Genomic DNA, 19,020 nt, shown 5'->3' with positions numbered 1-19,020 from the left:
GTGTCGACTTCCAGCAGCTATTATCTGCTATGGAAAAAGATTCGGTCCTCCTAAGCAGATCTGAGGTGCACCTTAGAAGAACTACTGGGGAGTCCCCTTCTAACTCCCCCTCTTCCTCTGACCCCTCACCCTGGCCATCCTCAAACTACCAGATCCGTTTTACCCAATTAGGACCAAGGCGGCAAGTAGCCAGGGAGCTCCAGTGAGTGGAAGGAGTCCCAGAGTGCTGGGTACCCGTGACATGGAAAGGGGTGGAAGGAAAGCAAACAGAGGCTCAGAGGAGTCATACTTCTTGGTTTTGCCCGTGACAAGTTCCTTACCAGCAACGTGGCCCCAGACTACGGAGCTGTGGCTCGCTCAGGCTGTGACAAGGCCGTGCGGACACACGGCCCCAGGGGAACAGAGGCATTTGGCTCCAAGTTCACAGGGGATAAACTCTGTGGTGAGGCGCCAATACCAGATCTTAAAACCGCGCCACCGGGACCCTCCGGAGCCACTGTCTCCAGGCGTCCTCAGAGGCAAACGGTGATGCCAGAGCTCTCCAGCCAAAGGCACCAGGACTCCGAGGTCAGCCCCAAGCCTCCGGGATTCTTCCTCAGTGATGTGAGGTACACTGTGCTCGAATTCATCAAGTGGTCCCCAAGCCATTAAAGACTGATAAATAATTCTGCCACAAAGGCCCCAGGGCTGAAGTAAAAAGCACAGAAAGCCACGGGGTCAAATGTTTCCACAGGAGTTACATTTGGTAAACAGAAGCTACAAAAGGATGTTTCTGTTAACCATCTGCAATTATTAAGGCCACAGCGTTCTCTAGAACAGTCAGAGGAAGTAATCACTTCTTGTGGGCCTGCAAGAGTGAGGATGGATTTAAACATGTCATCTTAGTATTAAAAAAAAAAAAAAAACAACAACGAAAAAGTCATCTTTCTATCCACTGGGAAAAGCATATTTTCCCAAGAGCTGATAAAGGAAGACAGTCTTTCTTTTATTAGTGGTGAGTGAGAACCTTCGATATACGGACTTGGCATTTTATGTAGGCGATAAAAGTGATAATTAAAAGTACCGTCCTCTCTATCCTCCTTGGGAAAATGAAACAAATGATAGTGTAATTTCACAGATTTTATCCTCATTAGATGGTATTTTAGCTATAAAGACTTTTACCTTTGATTCTCAACACAACTGCAGAAAGTTTCTGTTGCCTAAAACGTAACGGATGTGTGCATACTGTAACCGGCTTTCTCGAAAACCGTCCATTATCTTACTATTGCTCGTTTATTAAATGCATTGAACGTTACTTTCTCCATCACCGGAAACAACGAAGCTGCGGTAGCCGCTTGGGAAACAGAGGGCAGGCAGCATCGAGGCTGGAAATCAGACCCGTCACAGGACTGCGTGCACTTTCACGGTCTGGAAACACAGTGGGGCTGCCGTTTGTTTCTTTTATGTAGGTCAGCCCCATGGTGAAAATACATTATACTCAAAATTAGCCTTCAGGATTCCCTGCAGCGATCCAGAAAGTGCATGCAAGGTTACGTATGTCCAATTCTGGGAAATGACGTCCACTCAAGTTTGAGAATCACTGAGTTCCACGAAAGGCGGGAACAAAAGGAAGGCCTGTATTTAGACAGGTGGGTGTTCAGACCGTTCGGCTTTTATGGTTCCCAGGGGAAGAGAGATGGGGGTTCCTAGAGAGGTCTGTCTCCCTGCAGGGGTGTAGTCCTCTCTGTAGGAACGTCAGGCACTGGCACTCGGACTGAACAGCCGTGTATTTTTGCTGTGGCGGCTGTGAGCGCTCAACGGGACAGTGGGGCTGCTACTTCTCTGGAGTTCAGTTTTCCTGTCTGCTTAGCTACTCTCCCTCCTGACGAATTATGCGGTGCCTGTACTGAGGCTGCAGAATTTAAGAAAGGCGGAGAGAGCTGCAGAGAGTGGAGACCTTCCTCAAGGAACATGCAGAAGCTGTGGAAGACAGAAAGCTCCAGAAGGCAGGTGGACAGGAGGAGCAAAGGCAGGGAGGCAGGGACGGGCGGGGTTTATTTGTGGGAGGAGAGATGGAAAGACTTTGAAAAGCAGATACAATTCAAGTGAACTTGCAGGCAATGGCGGCCAGCCTGCAGTCTGAATGGAGCAACAGCAAACTTGACCTCCGCCGTGACCACCCTGGTCCACGCCATCATCCACTCCCCTGGGCCCGTACCAGGCCTCTGCTCACTCTTGTGACGCTCTGGTACATTCTGAAGGGTTCTTTCAGACACATAAATGTGATCACAGCAATCCCATAGTTACGACTCATTCCCGGCGTCCCAGTGCCCCCAGGATTCGAGCCGGACTTCTCACTAGGCTGTAACTCATCCCATACCACTCTGCTCCGTCCGGCCACGGCGGCCTCCGTTCTGTTCTCTTCCCCATGTCAGGCCCACTGACCACCTGGGCTTTGCACCTGCTGCTCTCTCTGCGTCCTTACCCTTCGGGTCTCGATGCATACACCACTCCTCAAATGCAGCGTCTCTCTACTTCTCTTTCTCAAAGGGTCTCCACCAATTGCTCCATGTCACCTGTTTGTTTATTTTCTTTGTACCACTGATGGCCACCTAGAATGACCTTTTAAAATTTACTTGTTCACTGGTTTACCTTCTTCCTCCCCCACAGCACCGTAAGGAGGGCAGGTACTGGGTCATGTCAGCCACATTCCAGCATTTAGCCGGAGCCTAAAGCCCAGAGATGCTCAGCACGTGGTTGTTGAAAAAGGAGTCACCACCACAGGGATGACCGCACTGTCCTTCACCGTCTGGTTTAGAAGAAGAGCCGCGTTCTCATCGAACCCTGTGAGGTAAGGGTGCTATCCCCATTTCAGGGAAGAGACTACAGCAGTTTACGACTACGCTCCTGCCCAGTGATGCAGGAGGAGAAGCCGGATTTTGAGTCCAGGCAGGGTGACCCCAAAATCTTATGCTCTGCAATCTACATCAGTATGGTCCCCAGGGAAAACCGAGTGCCCTGAAAACCCAGTCGTTTTGCACACAGTAAAATCCACACGTTTCAGGGGTACGGTTAGTTCTGCGTTCTGAAAAAGATGTACAATTGTATAACCGTCTCCACGACCAAGATATAAACTATTTCTGACCCCTCACAAAGTTCCTTCACGCTCCTGTCCTCAAACCCCTTCCTTCTCCCCCAATTCCTGGTTACCACTGATCTGCCCTCTGTCCCTACAGTTTTGGCTTTCCAAAATGTCACACACACGGAATCGTACAGTATGCAACCCCTGGTATCTTTCACTTACAATGCTGTGGAACTGTATCCACATCATTGTACCCACACACACTCACCAGCTGAGGGACAGTTAGGATGCTTTCGGCAATCATGATTCAAACTGTTACAAGCACTCACATACACGTCTTTGCATGGACATGTGTTTCCAGACACGCAGGAGTGGGGTTATATGGCAAATCTCGTTTCGCTTTATAGGGATCTGCCGAACTGTTTTACAAAAAGTAAGTGTACCCCTTTGTACTCGCACCAGCAACCCAGGAGGATGCCCGGCACTCCGCACCCCTGCCAGCTCTTTGTATTACTGTTTTACAAATGTTAACTGTTTTCATAGGGGTGCAGTGGCATCTCATTGTGGTTTTCATTTGCATTTCCCCTAATGACTAGTGATGTTGAAAACCTTCTTATGCGTTTATTTGGTATCTGTGTGTCTTCTTTATTTTTTTTAATTTTTATTTATTTTTTATTTTTTTAAAAGATTTTACTTGAGAGAGAGAGCAAGTGAGCACGAGCTAAGGAGAGGGAGAAGCAGGCTCCCCATGGAGCAGCGAGGCCCATGCGGGACCCGATCCCAGGACCCTGAGATCATGACCTGAGCTGAAGGCAGACGCTGAATGACTGAGCCACCCAGACACCCTGTATGTCCGTCTTCTTTAGTGGAGTGTTTGTTTGAATGTTTTGTCCATGTTTTAATTGGGTTGCTTTCTTGGTGGTGGGTTTTAGGGATTTTGTATGTATTCTGGACCCAAGACCATCATGAGCTCCATGCTTTGCAAATATTTTCTCCCACTCTGCGGCTGGTCCGGTCATTTTCCGAAGTGTTTCTGGGAGAGCAGACATTTTTATTTTGGTGAAGTCTATTTTACCTATTACTTCATCTATGGTTTGTGCTTTCTGCATTCCACATGAGAATTCTTTGCCTAGCTTCCTGCAGCTGGATTCTGTGTCCTGACCTTGTCTCTCATGCCCCTGCTACATTCATTTACGAGTTCTCATAGCTTTTTTGTAGATTCGTTTGAATTTTCCACGTAAACGGTCACACTGTCTGTGAACGGAGAGTGCCTTTCTTCCTTTCCAAGACACAGGCCTGTTGTTTCTTTTTCTCGTCTTGCGCTGAAGAGCCCTGGCACAACACACACCGCAGTCCAAGCCCTACAGAATTTGGTGTGGCAGGCACGTTTTCTCAGCCTCCTTCCCGGCTTCGCTTCCTCACTAGGCTCCTTCAAATCCTTCCCTCTGAGTCTGGCCAAGTCATATGTTTTTATCCTGAAACACCTACTTTGCGTTCCCTTCCCTGCACCTTTGCTCCTCATGTTCGTCTTGCCTGGCATGACCTCTGCTTTATTCTATCCAAAGTCGGTTTGTCTGTCAAGGTCTACGGCCCACCCCCACCCTCGTGCTCACGCTTCCTCCTCACTGATCGCTCGCGCGTGTCCCAGTGGCCTCCTCACCCCCCTGATGCCATGCGCCAAGTATTCCTGTCTCAGTCTCCGCTTCTGTATTTCCCTCGCTTGGGAGGTCATTTCTACTTCTCTAACGTCTGTCCGTCCGTCCATCTATCCATCCATCGGTGCACCCATCCCTCACTAAGCATCAGAGAGCTGCCAGACGTGATAACTGAAATGCAGGCTCCGTGACGTGAGGGATTCTTGTCTGCTTTGTTCCCTCTGGTATCGTGGCATTAAAAATAGTGCCGGGCACAGAGGAGACACTCAGGAAATGGCTTCATGTAAGTGATCTTGGGTGCTGGAGATACGCAGATGGGACTCAACCTTTGTCTTGGAAGAAAACACAACGTAACAGAGCAAGAGGGGCGCCCAAAGAACAGCACATGCTCCAGGACAAAACATCTAACCCCACCTTGCTGGAATGCGGGAGGAGCTGTCCTTCCACTGGAAGGAACACCTGGCACAACGCCTTCCCCAGGCCACGGAGGGGCAAGGTCAGCACGCCCGGCGGGACAGATGAAAACACCAGCAGTTCCGTTCAGGCACAACAGAACACAGAGGGATGAATGAGTAAAGGTGAACACCGCGAGGGGGTGAAGCTGCGAGGACCGGGAAGGTTCAGACCCTGAAAGGCCTTATAAGATGCAGTAAAGCACTGAAAATAAAATAGTTACTCTTAAATATGTTTAGAAGACGTCCAAAGGTTTTAAGCCAGAAACCGATGTGATCACTGAAGGAGAAGCTATGGAAGACAGCCGGAAAGACTGGTTGGAGACCAGCTGGGGTGCGGTTATAACGACTGGGGCGAGCTGGGGATGCTCTGCCGAGCACGGCAGGGCGAGAGGGCAGACTCCAGGGTGCTTCTGGGGCTGGAAAGACACAGTCTCGCCCACAGTCGGATGAAGGGGGTGGGACGGAAAGTCTAGAGTGACTTACAGGCGCCTGCTTTGCAATGTGAATGAACACAAAGCCAGCGTGGGAGAGGAAGTGATGTACTGGGATATATACATCCGGAAGCTGATATGCCTCCAGAGGCACCCCAGAAGAGACTTTCAAAGGGTCTCTGCTCAGAAGAACAGTCTGGCCAGGAGGTATGGACAGTGAAGAGTACAGCGTCTGCAGAGAAAGAATGAGATCAGAAGGGGGCTAGCGACCACCGACAAAGGCGCGGCCAGAGGAGGAAGGAACAGAAAGAACGTGGAGGCGAATAGGTCGGGTCAACTCTCACTCATTTTCTGGCTCTCAGCTTCAAGAAATCACCCTTCCACTAAGTCCACCCTGGACTTCGCCGGTCTGGGTCAGGCTCTCCTCTTCATCACCCAGCATGCCCCTCCTACTGTGCGGACCATTGCACCTCTGGTCTGGTGCAGGGCCTGGCTGGCAGGTGCATTCAGAGGTACATTTGTGGTGTCAACTGTCCTTCTCATGACAGCACTTCGTGTCCTTATGCACCTGGGCTGCCACCTCCTCCACGCGATCCGAAGACAATGGAGAGCCTGTCATCCACCTCTCAGTAACCCTGGCAACCGGCACACTCCTCTACTGGGACAACCTTCTCTTACAAACGTGTCCTGATGGTGGTAGTGGGAAGGAAGGATTCGGTAACGCCACCGCTGAGTGGTCGGACCAACACCGGCATGGCCATGGAAACACGTACACCTACCACTTTCTGAGTTCTCTCTCTTTCCAAGTGTTTTGCTTTTTTCTCCCTAACCCTGGAAGCTAATCTAAATTTCTTTTTTATGTTATTGCCTGATAAGTGCTAGAATATTTATATTTTAATGCAAATTTTGAAAACAGGTGAAATTTCTACCAATAACTCTTTTTTCCACTTGATTTTAAAACTTCTTCCCAATAATGCACATGTATTTGCATGATTTTATGGCTCTTCTTACCTGCACGGCGATGGCGTGAGATGAACAAGATTGGAACTGCGATCCCTCCAGGAGGGAGAGGCGGTGGGGAAAGAGGTTAATTCAGTGACTTGCCCAAGCTTCGAGTCTGTTAGGTAACATTTTTCACTAGACTCTGACTACCATATGAAGAACATCTGAAGACTGAAATGCCTTCTATTATACAGATTTTTAAAAAAATTGCTGGTTAACTTTCTCCAGTCACCAAGTTAAAATTGGATCACACTGAATCTGACTTTCCAATGACATTTACCTTCATTACGTGACTTGTGGATCTGACTCCTTAGGTGAGCTGACTCGCCCTTCAATGTGAGTTCCTGACGTGTGACGTGAATTCTATGCTCCATTCTCTGCCAGAGAATCAAAAGGGAGCTCTAAGTCCAACTCTCTCCTGACAAGTCATTCAGAATCATGACATTTTTGCCAGAAATGTCCAAACCAGTTAGCTGACCTTACTTATCTTCTCTAATTTATAAGCAAATGTAAAGACACAGAGTGTCATTTTTAAAAAGCTATTTAGAGGGGCGCCTGGGTGGCTCAGCCAGTTAAGCATCTGTCTTCGGCTCAGGTCATGATCTCAGGGTCCTGGGATCGAGTCCCGCATTGGGTTCCCTGCTCGGCGGGGAGTCCGCTTCTCCCTCTCCCTCTGCTGCTCCCCCTGCTTGTGCTCTCCTGTTCATGTGTGCTCTCTCTCAAATAAATAAATAAAATCTTAAAAAAAAAAAAGCTATTTAGAGAGGTATGTGTTACAGTGTGTACACACTAACTGATTTAGACACAATACACTTTCTGTTCATGTGCTTTTTTTTCTCCTCTAGTCAAAAAAAGCAATTGGCCTTTATAGGAAATAGACTTAAAAAACAGGGGAATTTCTGTGAACATCAGCACCATCCCCACTATCTGCGTCAGGTGGCACAGAGTCATCATCCAGCCTGGACATCACTGAGAGTGAGAGTGAACGCCATCAGTAATCCTGGGGTAAAGCAGGGCTGTCCTGGCCAAACCGGGACGAACGGCCACTTTACAATCATGTCCTGTGGTGGACGACATTCCCCACACTGCCTGACACACAGATGAGACTGGCACCCCCTCTCCTCTCTCTTTCATGGTCTCAGCTTAACCCCTGGATCAGGGGCACCTGAGTGGCTCGGTCAGTTGAGCGTCCGACTCTTGGTTTCGGCTCAGGTCGTGATCTCCGGGTCCTGGGATCGAGCCCCGTGTCAGGTTCCGTGCTCAGCAGGGAGTCTGCTTGAGATCCCCTCTCCCTCTGCCCCTGCTCTCTTCCTCTCTCTCTCAAATAAATCAATCAATCTCTAATCCCTGGATGAGGCTGAACCACTAGAGAGGCTCCTTAGGCCAATATGTCTGGCCACAAGCTTCTTCCACCCAACCTGCTTCAAGGCCATTCACTCTAAACGGTTCTCAGCAGGAGCTGTTCTTTGGTATTTCCCCCCAGCTTGTGCCCAGAGATGCTTCAGAAAATGATTTGCTTCCTCCACGGAAGTCACACAGGACATTCTTCTAAGATCATCACCAAGCATCCCGTCTTATTTGTTAAAGAATAGAGAGGCAGAAGTTTGGTCTCCCAAGAGTAGTGTTTTCTTCTCATGGACAAAGAGACTTTCAAAGACAGTTATGTGTAGTTGTTACGGGACTCAGGGCAGGGAGTGCAAGGGAGTAGGCCCAATTTTGGTTCTGCCGCTTCTCTGTAATACTTGGATCCTCAGTTTCCCCCCTGCGTACTGGGGGCATTCAACCCCATCTATCTCAGGGTGCTGCAGGGAGAATTAAATCTCAGTAATGCACGCAACGCTTACCCTTAACGATGGAGCTGTGATTTCACCGGGAATGCAGAATGAAATTCACAGTCAACCTAACTATGTGAACTGGAGAAGTTTTCCTTGTTTTTACCATTTATCGCATATTCTATTTTCTATAACCCTGACTTTCTTTATATGTGTCTCTGCTTTGCTAAAATACAGCCTTATGATACCTCTAACCCTTTCTGGAATAAATAATAAATTAAACAAGCAAAACAAACCAAACCAAAACAAAGCACTATCTTCTGGGTCAGCTCCCAAAGCGTTCAGTGCCCACCCCCCCGCCACGTTTTTCGGGAAGACAGGACAAAAAGTTCAGAGACTGGCAACCATGGGAGTGCACAACCGTACTGATTGCCCAGGTTATAAAAAAACAAAACAAAACCAAACCAAAAAATCAACCCCAAAAACTAGAACAACTGGTCCAGGCATATGTTTCTTTCCTTAGTATATTTATTTAGTATATTTCTTATATTACTCCTTAGACTATAATTTTATTTACTTCAGTAAAAATTTTCAAAACAAACTGCCATCACTTATATATATATATATTCACGCAAATGCTCATAGTATTTCTTTAGACTGGAGAGGCCAAGCTAGGTACAAAGACAGAAACAGCTGTCATCAGTAAAGGTGTCCAAGGACTTCCTTCCCAGACCCGTCAATAACGTCGGGAACTTACACTTCATATGCCAAACCGCGAATTCTATGAAGTGGGATAGGTTCAGTAAGGCGGATCAGCCCAAGTCAAATGGAGCAGTAAATACCAAATCGAGGACTTCAAAATAAACTGGCTGGGCTTTGCACGTAAATGCCCAATAGCCATTGTGAACATCAGAACCACCAACGCTGAGAAATTAATGCTAATGGATGGTCTGTGAGACTTTCTCTTATACCCCCCACAGCCACCCACTTATAAAATACTCACTTCTAGGTTATAATAAACACTAAGCGGTGAGATATAAAGTCTTCGGTTTTAAAACTATGATTCTCAGGGCAAGGTTCTTCTGCCCCAGACTTGGAACAGCTCCTTGCACCTGTTTGATAATATACAGCCCAGCTCTTCAGATAAGCTGGAGTCCCTTTTTCAGCCCTATCATTTGCCCTTTTAGAGGCTACTTTAGGTAGCAATTAAGGTTTATTATCATAGATGAGATTCTGCCTGGGTCATCTTGCAAACAAAAGATGAAGGTAACGGTTTAACAAGACTAATACTTGTGCAGCAGCCTCTCTCCTCTAAAGGACGGGCGTGGCCAATGCCAACCACCAAGGCCACGTGTGCCTCTCCCTGGATGCACTGGTCCACTCGGCTTTTCCTGGGTGCAGGGAACGACCACACTGGGCAGAGTAAGACGAGATACTAGGAGAACGGCAGGCCTTTATCTGATCATCATTAGATGCCTGAGGGCTGCTTGCTGGGCCTGTCCCACATTTCCCCCAGTTCTCGAGGAGACTGTGATTTCCCTGCAGGAAGGACTTCCCTGTGATCCGACCAGCGGCACGGGCGCCTTCTAGCTTTTGAGATGGGCCAGAGAGCTTGCATTTGCTTTTCTAGAACAGCTCCACCCAGATGAAAGTACTCCTGACACTTTAAATAAAAACGCAGCACATGGCTTTATTTATATTTCAAAAAAAGAAATAGAGTATCAGGGGATATGAGATTTCTGCTCTCATATGTTTCCATCGCCCAATGTAATATAACGGTATTTTAAATGCACTGAAGGACTGAACGGCTCCAAACAGCTAATATTAAAAGTCATTTTTACGTACACTTCTGACCATACGGCATTTGTTTCCTTTACGGTTTTACTGAATATTTGTGATTATCTGATCCACAAGTGTTACCCCAATACATTTTACGCTCCGTGAGGGCACTGCCCATGAAATGGGAGGAGAGGACTCACTGATTTAGAATTGTCAGTAAAACCATTTGGTCCTTTTTATGCTTCTTGGCTTATGATATCCACCGGATTTGAAAAAAATATTTTAAAATGCCAATTTCAAGGTCTCCAGGAAGTAAAATGTTTAATTATTAACCATTAGTGATATTAAAATATTTATATGCCTTTTAGTTCTACTTAATTGAATTTGGTAGCAAGGAGAGTAATGGGGGTAGTGCTTTACTCGGCAGATAACAGCATTATCAGTTTGTCTGAAAAAGTAAGGCTTCAGACAGATCTTTCTTCGGAGACCCTATATGGATTTGTCTGAAATCATTTGTGTTAATGGAATGTTTTCATCCTCAGCCCCTCCAAGCGAAACAAGTCCGTGTTTCAAAATGGAATTTCATAAAGAAATCCATTGCATGAGTTACTCCCACAACAGAACAGTAAATCTTAGATCTGTTTTAAGTGCTCTGTAGTACATTTTGGGGAGAGTTGAAAAGTACTGTGATAGAGACTTCTATTCATGATTTTACCTGATCTGTCCACGAACCAGAGGTCTGTTCTTTGTCCTATTCATGTTTGAATCAAACGGCACCTCAAAAAACTGCAAAAAGATTGAAAAAAGACAGAAGACATTAAATATAACATGAAACAATTCTTCTCTTCTGCTTCAGTTCTATACTTCTGTCCACAGTAAATGTCATTTAATTTTGGTCTTATGAACTCATACTCTTGGCGCTCAAAACAGAGGAAAATTCTCGGGGAGAGACACATTTAAAAATTATATGCAAAAGGGGTGCGTGCCTGGGTGGCTCAGTCAGTAAGCATCTGCCTTCGGCTCAGGTCATGATCTTGGGGTCCTAGGATCGAGTCCCGCATCGGGCTCCCTGCTCAGCGGGGAGTCTGCTTCCCCTTCTCCCTCTGCCCCTCACCCCATCCATGCTCTCTCTCAAATAAGTAAAATCTTTAAAAAATTATGAGCATTTGGGGCGCCTGGGTGGCACAGCGGTTAAGCATCTGCCTTTGGCTCAGGGCGTGATCCCAGCGTTATGGGATCGAGCCCCACATCAGGCTCCTCTGCTGTAAGCCTGCTTCTTCCTCTCCCACTTCCCCTGCTTGTGTTCCCTCTCTCGCTGGCTGTCTCTATCTCTGTCAAATAAATAAAAAAAATCTTTAAAAAAAAATTATGAGCATTGATTGTCTAGAATACGCATGGTTCCACTTTGATCCACTCTGAAAACCACAGTTAAATATACAGTTGCTTCCTTCAGAGGAAGTTAACTGTTGCAGGTGTAAAGGTTTCGTGCTCTACACGATCTCAGAACCTTGCACATGTCCCCACGCCTGTGAATCAACCAGTGGAAATGGGCCACTAACGTCAAGAACCAGGGCTGAGGGATTAGGACCCCAGATGAAACTATAAACGGCCAACAAGGTGACACTGTGACCGGCGTAACCACCTCTCTCCGTCTGGGGCAGCTCCCCTTTCACACCTGTGATCCCAGGATCATTACCAGCAGCCCTTCTCGCTCTCCAAGCATCCCCGTCTGGACAATACACTGGTATGGTCACCCTAACAATGAGGTACTGGGTCTGCTCTCCAGAAATTCACACTATAACATACGGGTCGACAAGCTCACAGGTGACATCCAGCCTGCACCTGCCTCTGTACAGCTCACAAGATGAAAAAAAATTTTTTTTTACGTTTTTTTAATGACTGGAAAAATAAACGCAAAGCAGAAGAACATTCTGGGACATGTGAAAATTATAGGAGAGTCAGGTTTCAGTATCCATTAGTAGAGTTGTGTTGGAACTCACCCACACTTGCTGTCTACGTCTTGCTATGGCTGCCCTCACACCCCAACGGCCGGGTCGGGTAGTTGCAACAGAGACGGTATGGCCCACAAACCCTAAAATATTTACTCTTTGGCCCTTTACTGAAAAAGGGTTGCTGACCTTTAATCTAGCAGAAAGACCAGGATACAGATGATTATTATAATGTGCACAGTACAATGAAAGAGAGATGTGCTAAAACGGGCCCTGAAGCAGCCCGGGAGGCAGGCAGGCAGGGCACGCATTCTTCCAGAACTCTTTTTTTTTTTTTTTTATTTAAGATTTTATTTATTTATTTGACAGAGAGACAGCCAGCGAGAGAGGGAACACAAGCAGGGGGAGTGGGAGAGGAAGAAGCAGGCTCCCAGCGGAGGAGCCCGACGCGGGGCTCGTTCCCAGGACTCCGGGATCACGCCCTGAGCTGAAGGCAGACACATAACGACTGAGCCACCCAGGCGCCCCTCCTTCTAGCACTCTTAAAACAGACTTCAAGACTCAGCAGGAGTCGGATGCTTTAAGGGGCCTGGAGGGAAGAAAAGAGCAGTCTAGACGCAAGGGGAAACGAACAGAGAGAAAGACACAGGAAGCAGAAACTTCATGATAGGCTCGAGTAGCTGGAAAGAGTTCAGGATGGCACAGAGGTTCAAGGCCAGGCTTCGCAGTGAGAGATGACGGTTACATTTCAGCTTTACCAATGACTAGTGGCTATGTGACGCTGTCTGGAAGCCAGTTCCCTCCTCTGTAAAAAGAGGGCAGTAACATACAACTTGCACAGTTAATGTGAGGATTAATAAGATGCAGCATCATGCCTGGCACAGACCAAGAGCTCGATAATGACTAATGTAACTATGATTACACCAGTGTTGCTGGATGGCTGGACATGAAGTTCCAGGGGCAGGTGAAGGGCCGGATCGTGGGGAGCTTCACATGCCACCCTAACATGTAGGAGATGCATTTTGGGCAGATCACTATGACTGCCACTTGGAGGACGGTTTTGGTTGTAATGGCCCTGGGACAGATGGTGAGGGTCTAACAAGGCTGTGGCAGTGGAGATGGAGAGAAATCAACATCCTGCCTTACCCTCTAGCCCAAGAGCCTTTTAGTGTACACACTTTCACCAAGGGGACCTGCCATTTACATTCCAACTAGCAGTGTCTAAGAGTTCCATTTCCAGACCCTTCTAGAACTCAGTTTTGGGTCATTTCCGGTGGCAAGGAACTATAACCGTCCGAGGTGCCTGCCAAGGACAAAGGAAATATGGACTGGCTGGCCAGAAAAGGTAGTTATAAATACCAGCTGTGGTCCTGTGACCAGGGGCAGACACAGGAATGGAAGAATTCTGAATCCTTTTATTTTCATGTAATCATATTCACATATATAAACCAAAGTTTTTATTCCTCTCTCCCATTCTCCTACCACTGAATGTATGCTACTAGTATTTCCCATCACGTCTCAGAATTTAGGCTGCACGACATCAAGGGGGGCTGTGACCCAGCTTGAAGAGAAAGGAACATCACCCAAAGACGCAGAAAGGGACTAGTGAATGTTGGTTGTAAGAGGGACCATTTTCACCATGTTTGGTATAAACACAATTTTCCTATCGCCTTCTTTGGAAGCTAAGTTTGATCGCAAAGTGTGTCCGAGTGCTAAGCTGACGAGGGGTGAACCATGATGGCTGCTGGGTTTGTGCCATGTCAGTTTAGTTAACTGGGAGCGACCCTGCCCCCCACTCCCGGTCCTGCACAGCTGGACGTTCAGGTGACCCACAGAGCTGGCAGGGGGTTTGAAAGGTGGAACTGAAGTCGCAGCCACGCTCACACTCCACAGCTGAGGGTGGGCTGGCTGCCCTAGTGGGCTGGAGGGGCACCATGGCTGCAACTTCTCCAGCTCCTGCCAGCTCTCTGGGCTGCAGCCAGTCCCTGAGCCCGTCCACCTCTCATTCATACTGGGCCAAGTCTGTGTGCTGCTGCACGGAGAAATGCAACCGCTCTTCTGCGGGGTACCTGGTTCATCCAAGTTGCAGGCTTGCAAGCAGGAAGAGACAGACACATGTTCCGGTTTGTTCTGGTGAGTTTCAGCTCAGCCTTGCAGATCTCAGGCGGCTCCCCCTCTCTACTTTCCTCTCTGACAGTCCTGCTTACCCCGGCCCAGCGCCAGGTACGGGCCCAGCAGCTTTCCAGACAGCTTCGCTCCCAGCACCGCATCGGCTTGATTCCCCATAATACACCCCTCTCCCCTTACATCACTCACGGTGGTTCTGACCTTCTGATCAAACCCCAATACAGGCTTCTTCTCTGTTACTGTCAAAAGTGCCACTATTTAAAAGTATTTAACTTACAATATGCTCATCTTATCTGGAACTGTGAGTGACAGGCTCCCTGAGACACGTGAATTTATAATTCTTAATGTTAAAGAGAGCTATGCAAATAGGCACAAGTAATTTATTCAATGAACCATCAAGGCAAATGAATACATACATCTGTAGATTGTATTACATTCATTTTACAATGATTTATATGTGTTAAAGAATTCTTTGCCCCCGAAAGTCTACATTCTTTATTGAACTAGTTCGAGTTACATGTAATTAAAATGTTCTGTCTGTTTAAATTCCCTCCCTACCCCGACATTCAAACACATTCTATAGGTATTTGAAATAATCTTTCCTTCATAACCCATTAATTTAATTTCACAGGAGTAATGAGGATTCCAGTTACAAATCATGTTATTCAAACGCTGGTACGGTGTTATCTAACGTAACACAGAGACTCATATAAATAACTATTTTGGCAGTTCTCAAGTCTCAGTTCAGGAATGAATGAGTGATTTCATCTGGATGAAGAAAGGATACTAGCTTGTCGACATTTCTGTCACGTCAGCCATCCAAAGATGGAACCGAGGTCTAGAACCAACGAGAACGTGCAAGTGTGGGGTGACAGAAATTGGCGGGAGCGTCTAACTTCCAAGAAGGCTTAACATTTAGCAGGACAAGTAACTTTTGGGTAGAAAGACCATGCGAACCGAGACCGATGGTTCATTTCAGTGAGCGCGCGACAATCCTTCCTAGCCCCAGGGGACCAGGCCTCATTCTGCCACTTTATTCCATTTTTCATGCATTTTCTACAAGGCCTTTCATAGATTTACGGCTCTCATTTAGATATTTAAAGCACATTTCCCAAACATAAAGCGTAGGATAGTGAGATGAGAAATCTGAAGACTTTAGAACCTCCAGCTGGCTTAATCTACTCACTTCGTTCCTGTGCTTTTTAGTAAGTGACGTTCTTTTCATTTTGGTTGGCCCCGATTACTTCCGAAGCAGTGCAGTACAACTCTTGCAACTTGTGTTCAAAACGAAACGCACACGCAGAATTGCCAACCCTTCGAAGATGCTGTTCTGCCCCTTTTCCAGATAACCCTGACTACGTCGAATACCGGCAGGAATAATACATACTGTAGTGAACACAATTTGGACTGCCGCTCAGGTCACGCTGGTTCTCTCAGGGGCCACGCTTGTGGCTGACCGGCCTTTGGAAGGCTCTGTTCATTGGGTCTGAAGCGGCCGTACAACCCAGCATCCCTATCTGGACACAGTGATTGGCTTACTGAGCGGGTATCTGATTTGAACTGGGCCACTGAAAATCCTTCCTTGGATTTTACAAACCAAAGCCCAGGAAAGTTTCCTGTCAACCCTGTATGGGACGGCACCTCTTGCCTCCAGTGGCCTATTACACGAAGACTGGAAAATATTTCAAACGTAAGCACCATATTATGCAGAAGGGAATAATACTTTGCTTTTTAATTCAGCGAACAACTTACTTTCTATTTATGTTCATTTTCAAAACAAGTTTTTCAGACTCCTTCCTCATAAAAATCCAGCAATCTTTTGGAATTCTTTTCATTTTAAGCTTTTTCCTTTTTACTCAGCTGTCCTACCTCACCATCTTCCTTCCAATCAGTCATATACTCCTTCCTGCTGAAACCTCCAGAGATCCTGTATTCTGTTTTATCCCTCGGGCCCCTGGGGCAGCTAAAGGTAGAAAGACAATTCAAAGTGGCTCAAAGAGAAATGGAGCTTTCTCTCTACAACAGGGTGGTACCTGGTTTTAGGAATGACTGGATTCTGTGTCAAATGTGCCGCCATGATTCCGGCTCTTTCCATCTCTTGAATGTGCTTTGCCATATTCCTGCTTGCAGGCCCTTTCCACAGAGCAGCCAAACAGTACTGGCAGCCTTAGACTCCCACGCTCCTGGCGACCATGGCAGAAAGCTGATTTCCTGACAGCTCTAAAAGAGAAGTCCAGAGCCATCCTCACAGCTAGGGGCAGAGGGGACTATCCTACAAGCAGGGGAGGGGTGTCGGTGGAGGGACACCACCACGCTGTATCTCCCTCAAGCCCCCAAAGTTATCTTCTCTATAGGAAAGACAAATTCTGTTACCAGAAGAAAGTACGAAGATGTTAGGCAGACGGAAGCAGTGAAATTATTTATGACTCACTGTAAAACTAACAACCCCAAATCACTTCATTTCACACGTCATACTTACAAAGTAACTTGCCCACAGCAAAAAGGTATTCCTAGTTTAAGTATCTGAAAGGCATTTATCAATAGGAACATAAGTAATTTATATTCATCTGTGTCTCATAATCAGTTTGGGAATCAATTTAATAGTTCTATTTAATACTACAGTAAACGGATCATTGTTTTTTCCTCATCCTCATATGCTGAAGATATAGGACACTATTACACCAATGGATATTTATTAGATGCCTTTTATGAGTTATTATACCATGCCTTCATATTAGTAATTATTATTACTCCAAAGAGATGCTCAAATATAAAATATACCTATTAATCCTAGGAGATAATGTGAACTTAACGATACTACTGAATTTCACAAGTGAAAACGACACAGATACCAAGAGTGGACAGAAATATAACCTGCCCCATGTGATGAACTTCCCTATTCTTCCTCTGGTTAATTGAACCCTGGGCAAAAAAGTAGATATGTTCTAGAGCCGTCTGGAAGTCAGGCTCAGAAAATATTGACTTTGATAACACGGCGCAACTCTTTCTTTCCCTACGCCGACTCACGAGAGCAACGTTCTTCTCGAGACTCAGTAGAGAAACAAACACGCGAACCTTGCCGGGCGTTTGTTTTCCCATCCGTCTTGTCAAAGCTGCCAACGAGTGTTTGTCATTCCAATCTGGCTCACAGCTTCCAAGGTCCAAGATAATGTCTCAATCAATCTCGGACCAAGTTAAAAGGGATGCTGAAAAAATAAATAAATAAAGCACAGGGAGCGGCCCCTTATCCAGCAGGATTCCACAGGCCGTTACTTTGGGCACACACATCAGCTAGGATCCCCAGGCAGCCATCCCTCTCTGGCTGTTACCAGTGTTCTGCCACACTGAGAATAAACAAGTGAAGCAAGACTCCTTGCTCCCATGGGTCTTTCCTCCTGAGGCACGTGAAGCAGCCAGTCAGTATGTGCCCCGGTATTCCTCAGAAGTCGCTTTTCACCCCCGGTGGTAACCGGGGCAGCGTGCTCCCCTAAACATGTGGCTCAAGCCATCTATCTCTTATTAAGCTGTATGTGAAGCCTTCACTCTTAAAGGAAAATAACAGAAAGGCCAGAAAAGGTCACCCGGCACTTAGGAGAGACCCAACGTACCACATCCTGTAAGTAACAAAACTCAGAACGTCTCATCAATTTTGGCCAGCTTCAAAAACCTGGTACAATAGGTCACCCCTTCTCCTGCCTGAGCAATCTCAATTTGTAACACTGCTTTCTGGAAAAAAGTGGAAGGAAAATACATCAAAATATTTACAAGATTTCTCTCTGGGTAGAAAGATATGGGGTGATTTATGATCCTTTACCCTTCTGTATTTTATAATTGTCTATAAAGACCATGTGTTTTCTGCTTCAGAAAAAAAGATAATAAATTAAATGATACAAATACAGTATTTGGACAGACCCTTTTTAGGTTAACTAATAAAGAATTTCTGAACTGATCTAGCATAAAACCCACACTTAGGGAGCCTTAGCCAATTAGAACCCCCCCCCCCATCACAAAAGGACAAAATGTTGATCCTGAGCATTTCTCAAGTACACCCATTTCCCACCGTGTGGGCTCACAGCCTCTTCCTGAATTACAGCCCCCATTTCTCGTCTCCTAGGTTACAACAGCCTCCGAAGCACTTCCTGGTGCCAGTAGGGATACCCGGGACCAATTGTTCATGCAGTGGCCAAAGCAATCTTTCCAGACACAAGCCGGGCCGCAGGAGCTGCCACCGATCCCAGGTTCGTGCTCCCCGCTGGGTCCTCGGAGCCACCTGGCCACCCGTGCAGGGGCGACGCCACAAAGCCCGCCCTCCCCAACTGCAAGTTCATGATCCGCGGTTTCACGTGGCTCTTCCACGCCCGGGCTGGCCCACACCACCTCTCCCACCAACTCGGCCTGAGGCTCTCTGCAAGGAGGTTTCACGTCTGGTCTGGCGGCTCTCGGGCATCCCCCCGGCTCCTCCCTTCCACCTCCTCCCTTCCACGCATGACATCTAACAGGGAACTGTCGTTTCCAGCCCTTACTCCTGTGGTCCCTCCACCCAGGCTGTCGATCCTGTTCCCTCCCACCTCCCAGGAAAGCTATCTCATCAACTATCCCTTTTCTCCACGGTATATTCAGCTTGCTGCTTTTGGTTGGATTACCCCCATCTGTACCTGAACACGTTTATTTTCGCCCCAGCCCCACATACACCCCGATGTCACTACCTGACTTCGGCAGAAGGTTAGCATCTGGAAGAGAGAGACAACGGTCTCTCTTCTCAGTCTTCGTGAAGTCTGGGGCCCTCATC

The 19,020-nt window shown here is 47.0% G+C and overlaps 1 protein-coding gene across 2 annotated transcripts in view; it reads right to left on the bottom strand.

The window, feature by feature from the left end:
• Positions 1-19,020, bottom strand: part of COX10 (cytochrome c oxidase assembly factor heme A:farnesyltransferase COX10) — a 125,888-nt gene that overhangs the window by 26,878 nt on the left and 79,990 nt on the right. For both annotated transcript variants that reach the window (XM_087867632.1, XM_045778324.2), the window contains exon 5: positions 10,871-10,941. In XM_087867632.1, the coding sequence (XP_087723758.1) occupies positions 10,871-10,941 (71 nt within the window). The remainder of the gene's footprint in view (positions 1-10,870; positions 10,942-19,020) is intronic.

Source organism: Ursus americanus, chromosome 14 (genome assembly GCF_024610735.1).
Source record: "Ursus americanus isolate L20-20 chromosome 14, mUrsAme1.1.p, whole genome shotgun sequence".
NCBI classification, from domain to species: domain Eukaryota; kingdom Metazoa; phylum Chordata; class Mammalia; order Carnivora; family Ursidae; genus Ursus; species Ursus americanus.
The sequence above is the reverse complement of the archived record's forward strand: the minus strand, read 5'-3'. Positions and strand labels throughout refer to the sequence as shown.